Source organism: Nilaparvata lugens, chromosome 7 (genome assembly GCF_014356525.2).
Source record: "Nilaparvata lugens isolate BPH chromosome 7, ASM1435652v1, whole genome shotgun sequence".
Taxonomy (NCBI): Eukaryota; Metazoa; Arthropoda; class Insecta; order Hemiptera; family Delphacidae; genus Nilaparvata; species Nilaparvata lugens.
The window spans coordinates 16,412,428-16,421,408 of record NC_052510.1 but is presented as its reverse complement, the minus strand read 5'-3'; the positions used below and the strand labels follow the sequence as shown (position 1 = coordinate 16,421,408).

At 36.7% G+C, this 8,981-nt stretch overlaps 1 protein-coding gene across 1 annotated transcript in view; it reads left to right on the top strand.

Annotated features, from left to right (window-relative positions):
• Positions 1–4,390: 4,390 nt before the first annotated feature.
• The window catches only part of LOC111051792 (homeobox protein SIX6), a 67,578-nt gene continuing 62,987 nt past the window's right edge, over positions 4,391–8,981 (top strand). Inside the window, exon 1 of the mRNA XM_022338351.2 lies at positions 4,391–5,355. Within this exon, the coding sequence (XP_022194043.1) occupies positions 4,724–5,355 (632 nt within the window). The 5' untranslated portion in view covers positions 4,391–4,723. The remainder of the gene's footprint in view (positions 5,356–8,981) is intronic.

Here is an 8,981-nt window from a genome sequence, read left to right as displayed (position 1 = left end):
TGAACAGCAACTGCAGTTTTAATATCCTCAAATATTGTTGTAGAAATAATGCTGATGCATTGTTGGCCTGATCGCAGTCCATTGAGAAAATTGTTCAAATTGTTGAAGCAAAACGCTGAAAAATTCAACTATTAAACCACCCTCATCCCCTTAGCACATGAGTTAGGAATGGGGACTTTTGATATGTTCTCATCCTAACTAGTCTCAACAAAGCTGCAAATCGAAAATTATGTTTAAAACAATCCCTCAAGATTCCTTTGTCAATTGGTCTATTGATGCGAAAATGGAGATTTCACACTCAACATTAAAGCTGTTGCAAAAGGTGTAGGGAAATTTGTAAAAGTGTGAAATTATACATCAAATTAAAGAGAATTTGTTGCTCTATAAGCTCATAATCAACATGGATTTTTCCCATCGATTTTTAAAAAGTTATAAGAGCAAAAATAGAAAAAAATTGGTGACAACATGTTTTTTTCAAAAATGAAACCTCCAAGAGCGGATATCTCGAAAGCTAGAGGAGATATGAAAAAAGTTGTGGGATAAATATTATAGCAAATTATGTAAGCTTCAATTTGTTATATGACAGTCAAGTCCTTAGGATGCATAGTTTTTCAGTTTTATGCGAGAAACCAAAAAATTGTACCTTTGAACCACCCCCACCCCCTTAGCACAGAGGGTAGGGGTGGGGACTCTTGATATGTTCACCTCCTTACTACCCTTAACAGAACTGCGGAGTAAAAAATCGTCTTCCAAACATTTCCCTCTATACCCTTTTTACTTTCCTTGCCATACTACCATAGGTAAGGAAAGTATTGCTTTCCAAAAAAAATTAAGGTACCCTAATTTCAAGTTTTCTATACGTTTCAAGGTCCCCTGAGTCCAAAAACATGATTTTTGGGTGTTGGTCTGTGTGTGTGTGTGTGTGTATGTGTGTGTGTATGTGTGTGTGTGTGTGTGTGTGTGGTGTGTGTGTGTGTGTGTGTGGTGTGTGTGTGTGTGGTGTGTGTGTGTGTGGTGTGTGTGTGTGTGTGTGGTGTGTGTGTGTGTGTGGTGTGTGTGTGTGTGTGTATGTGTATATGTGTGTATGTGTGTATGTCTGTGAACACGATAACTCCATTCCTAATCAACCGATTGACTTGAAATTTTAAACTTAAGGTCCTTATACCATGAGGACATGACAATAAGAAATTCAATAAAATTGAATTCAAAATGGCGGAAAAAATGGCGGATAATTACTAAAAAAACCATGTTTTTCACGGTTTCCTCGAAAACGGCTCTAACGATTTTCTTCAAATTTATACCATGGATAGCTATTTATAAGCCCTATCAACTGACATGAGTCTCATTTCTGGGAAAATTGCAGGAGCTCCGTAAAATTCTTGTGAAAAATGGCGGATAATCACTAAAAAACCATGTTATTCACTGTTTTCTCGAAAACGACTCTAACGATTTTCTTTAAATTCATACCATGGATAGCTATTTATAAGCCCTATCAACTGACATGAGTCTCATTTCTGAGAAAATTGCAGGAGCTCCGTAATATACTTGAGAAAAATAGCGGATAATTACTAAAAAACCATGTTTTTCACGATTTTCTCAAAATAACTTGACCGATTTTTTTCAAATTCATACTCTGTATAGTTATTTATCAGCTCTATTAACTGACATGAGTCTCCTTCCTGGGAAACTAATGGGGGGTCCACCCCATCCTTAAGAAATGGACTTTGTAACCTCCTTCTCGTGATTGGGGTAGGTAGGTAGAGCAGTTCATAAAAAGAACACATAGTCGAGATATTTCATCTGTAGAAAAGCTGTCTGACGACTTTAAAAAAATGACGACTAAAAAAATCATCGAATTTCACAATTTACACAAAGGAAAAAGTACTCTGAAAACAACATATACAAAAGTCTTAACGTAGTTTCAAATATGAGCAAGGAAAGTTGTGTGAGTGTACCACACCAGATTTTTTGAGTATTCATTGCCTGGACTAAATTCGTATGGCTTTTGTTGGTGGGGAGTCCCTTGCGGGAAGGTCCCACCGCCTGAATATATAATTTAAGCCGTCAATGGGCCTTACGAATGCCATACTTCAGCCGGGACCGACAGCCCATCCGATAACACGGGAGTGATCTGGTAAAAAAAAACGTTTAATAATGAGAGGGTTTGAACCCGGGATCACTCTGCTGCTACGCAAGCACTCTATCCACTAGACCACGGATCACTCCATGAACCAACCAACCAACAACAAAGATCAGTGATTTAAATTGATTCTCTAATGAATATAGTGGGATTCAACTTGAAAAAAAAGGTTGATCATCAATATTCGTTCTTCTGCATTATTACATGGTCACTATCCCATTCACCATCTCGGTGAATAATAATCTCATTCCAATAAAACTTCGAAAATTCTGACCGAATTGATCCTGATTCCCCATTTCAAACTGATGAAAAACGATGCATAAAAAGATTCCGTAATGGATAGAGAACTTCTCCCAGGACTCTTGTTTTTATTCCGACCGTATCTAATCTTTATTATCACAGGATTCCTTTTGTTTTATTTTGGAGGGATGAGAGAATTGTTCTTAGCCCGCAACATGAGAAAGGAAGTCACTTCTCTGCTGTGAGGTCTTTATCGATCAGCCCCAGCTAAGCCAGCTTGCTCAGTGGAAACCCACCTTTCTAGAGATGCGTTCCCCTGCATTTTCAAATGGAACTTCTACGTATTTCAATATATTTGTGGTATTGTGGCATAAACTAGAGTATGATCTTATCAAATTTATGAATGAATATTACATTAATCTAACAAAACTGAATATTTTGTGACTGAAGGAGGAGAATACATTTATTAAATTTATAAGAGTTAAGTCAATTATAGTTTGAAATACGCTGAATTATAGCATTAAATCTATTTCATTTACAAGAATTTTGAGAATTTTATCTTATTATTTTTTCAATAATACCTCTTGTTTACGAAAGGAATATATGAGAGATTACATTAAATAGAATACTAATGAATATATAAATATAATTATATTAATTATGAGCCAAAAGCAAAGTTGTCAATGATACAGTTATCTGTTTTTGTTTATCTGATTTTTATTTGCATTTTTTCAAGAATTAAATATATTCAGGCATTTACAAAATATGTTTTGTAAATGTTGAAGAAGAGACTAATCTTAATCAAGACCGTGATCCTTAGATTGCTTTTCCGCAATAGATCATAATGAGATTTGTTTGTACTGAGAACCATAAATAATTAAGTATGTATCTGAAGTGATGATGTATATAGAACTGAGAATTCAATAATCATACCATGAGATCTGTTACAAGAATCTATAATGATAGAATACAAAGCAACTGCATCAAGACAAAGTAGCAATCACTACTTCATGAAATTAGTTGACTTATTCTTAATTTGAGGAGTGATTGGGTAAGGAACAGGAAAGTAGATTGAATGAACTCTTGAGATAGGATTAAGACTGAGATCATTGACAGATTCTAAGAAAAAACTATCTTACTCAACTTCAAATTGCACAACCACAGAAGCAAAGCACGCCAAAGTTAATGAAGCGTGTCAATTATTACGCGTCTCTTGAGCAGGTCCCCCCCTGCGAAGAGGAGACCCTATCGATCGTACCTCCCCACCATCACCAAAAATGCGAGAAGGAAGATATTTGACTGGTGAAACAAAGAGAGATTGAGAGTTTTCATAGTTAACGAACAGTTGTTTCTTTGTTTTGTTGGTTAAATGATAGTAACAGTAAGGGAAAGAGAAAGAGTGAGAGAGATAAGTAAGTGTGTGTTTTTGTGATAAAGAGAAAGAGTAGCGATGGGAGAGGGGTGGGAAAGAGAATAAGTGAGTGTGAGATAGTGTCATTGTGTGCATTGAGATATCTAGATGATGAACCAATGAGAGATTGAGAGTTGGAGAGAATTCCTCTATCTCTCTCGTGAGAAATAGAATCAAAGTGGGAGAGAGGCACAATGAGTGTAGAGGAAAAATGAGTGTGATGGATAAATAATGAATGGACGCATAATAGATTATTTTAGATTACCGTATTCACTTGGATTACAAAGCATTTAGAGGGATAGAAGAAGAGAGACAATTTATTTGTATGAGAAGACAGAGAAGAGAGTGAGAAATAGAGAGATATTGCGTGTGAGAATGAGTGCTTAACAAAGAATGAGATGGAGAAATAAGCTTCATGAAATGAAGGTGGTGCAAGAGTGAGTGGAGGAAGAGGCGATTAAATATCGGTATGATGTCGCAGAGTAGAGGAGCGGAGAGTGGTATTATGGATGGAAGTGGGTAGAAGTTGTAGATGTAGGCCTACGTAGACGTTGACGAAGGACGGACGAACGGAGACGAGAGAATAATTTGATGGTTTGGAAGGAAAGTAGCGTTTTAATGGTGTACAGTTGCTGCTGTAGTCATGCTTCCCGCCACCCCCCGCCACAGAGGAAAGGAGCTAGGTTGTTGTTTGTGCCTCACTCCTCACCACCCTCAGACCGCGATCTGCCAGTGAATCTCAGTCGCAGATCCATAGCGGCTCACTGTCTGGGCTGAAACCTATCCGGTAAGCGTCGAGCCGCGCCCCGATTGGCCGTCGCCATGACAACGCCCCTGGAGGCGGGGCTGCAGGGGGGCGTGGCCTGTTTGGGCATCTGGCCCAGGGTGCTGGCTAGTCTTTAGTCGTTGGTCGTAGAGAGAGGCGCGTGGTGATGCTGAGCGAGCGTGAGCCGAGCATGGCGCTTTCGCCTCGGCTGGTAGTACCCAGTCCTGTGTTCGCGTTACCTACCCTCAACTTCACCGTATCGCAGGTAGCAGCTGTTTGCGAGACCCTCGAGGAAAGTGGAGACATTGAAAGGTTAGCGAGGTTCCTGTGGAGCCTGCCCGTGGCTCACCCCAACATCGGCGAACTCAACAAGAACGAAGCTGTCCTCCGCGCGAGAGCCATCGTTTCCTTCCACTCAGGCAACTACCGCGAAATGTATGCCATCCTGGAGCAGCACAAGTTCACCAAAGACTCTCACGGCAAGCTGCAAGCCATGTGGTTGGAAGCCCACTATCAGGAAGCGGAGAAACTGCGCGGCAGACCCCTAGGTCCGGTGGACAAGTATCGGGTGCGGAAGAAGTTCCCGCTGCCGCGGACTATCTGGGACGGCGAGCAGAAGACGCACTGCTTCAAGGAGCGGACGCGGAGTTTGCTGCGTGAGTGGTACCTGCAGGATCCCTATCCGAACCCGACCAAGAAGCGTGAGTTGGCTCAGGCGACGGGCCTCACGCCCACGCAGGTCGGCAACTGGTTCAAGAACCGCCGGCAACGGGATAGGGCCGCTGCCGCTAAAAACAGGTCAGTCATCAATCATCAAACACAAATATCAATTTATGAAGTCGATAATGAGGTGGGATTTGGGGTAATAGTATGAAGAGGGTAACCAAATTAGCCTATGAAATGGTTGTGGTTGTGTCACAACTATCAAGAAACTGATAAATTTAATAAATAGTTAAAGTTTGAATCATCAGTTTTAAAGGCCTGTACTAAATAGGCCATAAAAATTATGTGTGAAAACTGTCAATTAGCTCATGATGTGGAATATGGGATTTGGAAAGGTTGGACTAAATTATACGTCCAATTCCAGTAACTTATATAAAGTGCAGTTAGCTTAGGAAGTATCTATGAAAGTGAGAAATGGGATTTCAAGGGATGTACTCAATTGACCATTCATTCCAACTGCAACTAGCATTCGGTCGAATAAGGTTATGTTCATATTCACTACTAGAACTAATGAAGTACAAATAGGGTTATGCTCATATTCAAATTCACATCAGATAAGTAGTATCAATTCAGAACCAGCAACCAGGAAAAAAATAATCGCATCAAATCTGTTTCTCAATCTCATAACAAAAATACTTGTCATAATAAGCGTAGTTTCTACATCAATGAACATTCATTGATATCATCAAAACAATCTCCAGAAAGTCATAAATCTTCCAAACGAATATCACTATCAATTTTATCCTAAGAGATTCTTATCAGGCTACCAGTAACTTAAGTATGTGAAGTGAGTATCTGTAAATGTTCTTTGGTCTGTTCCTTGACAAGGCAGTGTTTATGAAGTGGATATTCATTTTTCAAATAAGATTTTTTGATAAGTAAATCAATAGATAAAATGTTAACAGAGTCACAAAGGGTACCGCTTGTTTTTGGGTACCCTAAACGTTTAAAACGTTTGTTTTGAAAAATGAAAATATTCTATTACTTTTGGAGTGCTTAATGTTTAGGAGAATATCTATCAAATACAAACATTCTACAATATTTTAGTTGCTGTCAGTCTTCACTCAAAGTTGGTGATATATTCAACAGAGATGCAAAGTTTTATCTAAATTCTCATGATTGTATGATTGTGGTTTAATAAGAAACTATTTTGATATCACTGCAATAGGAACTTAAGTCGTGATTTTTGAAGATAAAATTATCAGAATCTCAGAATATTATTTCGTCAGGTCTTGGATCTGATTAATTTGGTTTCTGGAGTGATGAGAAAGGCTCTATGCAATGTATGCAATGTCAGTATTAAGAAAGAATGGCCCAAAATGTTAAAAAAATGTTTTTATGGAAAAACGTCTCGAAGCCTAGTAATTTAATTACAGCGTTTACTTTAAAATCCAGGAATATTGCTTATAACAATGAATAAATTCAGGAAAAAATTTATTGAATGGAATTATAACGAGGAATGGCCAACCTCAACATTCGTTCAAAACCTTTTTCAAAAAATCCGAAGATAAATAGGTAAAGAAGCTTAGTGGAGCAGCATACTTGCAAGATGTATTTATTATCCAACAATACTGGGGAGTATTTCATTTATTTACAAGACCTGATGCAGAATAATGTCATTACAGACGATTGAATAAGTAGTATATTTTTCAGATTTGATTTAACCCTATGGTGCAGGCTTGTAGAACTGAATTTTATTTTTACTATTAATTTCATTTTCAAGTTGATAACAGACTTGAAGCACCTTTTCTTACTCAGTTACGTATTTTTCCCTTCTCAGATGTTCTATACTCCCGATCGATCCCTAACCTTTCAAAAAAGATCCAAATTCTACATAATATTGGCAAACTGTAAATCGATATTTATGTGATGATGTGGAAAAATCATTCATGGATCAAACAAACCAACCGCTTATATCTTAATAAGGTTGCACATACGTATGCCTTTATTTAACTGAACTTGACATGATATGAGTAAGGTACAGGAAAAAATGGTTTATGAGCCTATTTTATGAACTGTGATCTTCTGTTCTGTGAACACTCCTTGTTCTTATACTTCTTGTAATGTGGTAGAATCGAATTTAATAAAACCTAAACATTTCTATATTATTCGGAATTAAGAAAGTATATGAATTCTCAAGATATAGATAGAGCAATAGGCCTGAAATTATTAAAAAAGTCATTCACTAAACTGTATATGAGAATATCTGGAACAGGAATAGGATTTTCCTATATGAAGGAGACTTTAATTCATGATATTATACAGTGATTGTACTGCAGATCAATCTTGCGAGATCAATCTTTATGAGGTGTGGGGGAAATCAATCTTATTGATAGTACGATTAGATAGTGATAGTGAAGTAGCAAAGACCTAACTTACAGATTAGCTTATTTTGTCAACAACTGACAAGAATAAAATTCTAAAATATTATAAGACCCGGTAATTCTACTACTACTAAGCGTATTGTCATTATAACTACAAATTAATATACTGTACATTGTCTTCCCATTTTTTGATATTTAATCTGGCATAGCTAAATTATTGTAAAATGAAGTTCGAATCTTATAGTTTTTCCGTGGATTGCAGTGTGTTATATTGAGAAAAGTAATAAGATCAATAGTCTAATAGCAATAGTTTATCTATCTACCATCCGTGGTTTATGGAAAAATGCGTTCTTCCCCTTGTTTATGTCTTGAGAATATGGGTCTATTCAATAATCATAAAACATAATCGTTCTTGTCGTTTGTCAGTTGTTATTCCAATTTTATGAATTTAATAAAAACGTAAATCAAAATCTACTTTGAAGTGCAAATAAATATAATATTCAGTATTTCACTAGGTGATATTGAACAGTGAACTTTGAAATGTATATTTATTTATACATTAATACATACAATATCATTCTCATATGTTATAATATTATAAATCAATATATTCTCCATGTTATAGTGGAGATCAACTAAAACAGCGTTTGGTATCTGTGGCTATGAAAATGAGAATAAATGTAGACTATTTGTTGAATATATCGAATATTTGTGTCAAAATATAGGATAGATATTGAACTTCGAATAAATTGAGAGCTGCTCCCTTAATGATTTTTAGAGTGAGCACTTCTCATGTTAATTTCAATTCCCCAGTCAAATCTAGCCTATCAATGATTAGTTATCACAATTCCCTCAACTAGTGATAAGTTAATTAATGTATATATTATTCAATCTCACATAATGCTCCATCAGATTATCTACTGATGTCCTGTCCTATCATCGATCATCGAGTTTATGTAAGCCTAGTCCTTCAAATATTCTGGATTCATTCTAGTAGAAAGTCTAGAAAACTTTAGTAGGCTACAATACGACTTTTGATTTTCTAGTTGCATATCACATGTTACTGCCTAATAATAGCTGGCCATATGTGTATTCTGCGTGCTTCTATCATGATAATACAGTCATCATGGAGTTCCCCAACTATTTTTATTCGCATTGTTGGCATAGAGGAATTCAGCAATGCAATCCATTCCGTATCATATCGACTGTTAACATAGTCTTGAAAGTGAAATTACTTGAACAATTATTTATTGATTCTGGATCAATAATTCATCGAGAAAATTGGAAAATGATTCATCCCACCAATCGACTACTTAGACTAGTATGTTCAGTTGGAAAATAATTAGTTTCTATTTAAGCATAGTATATGGTATACTA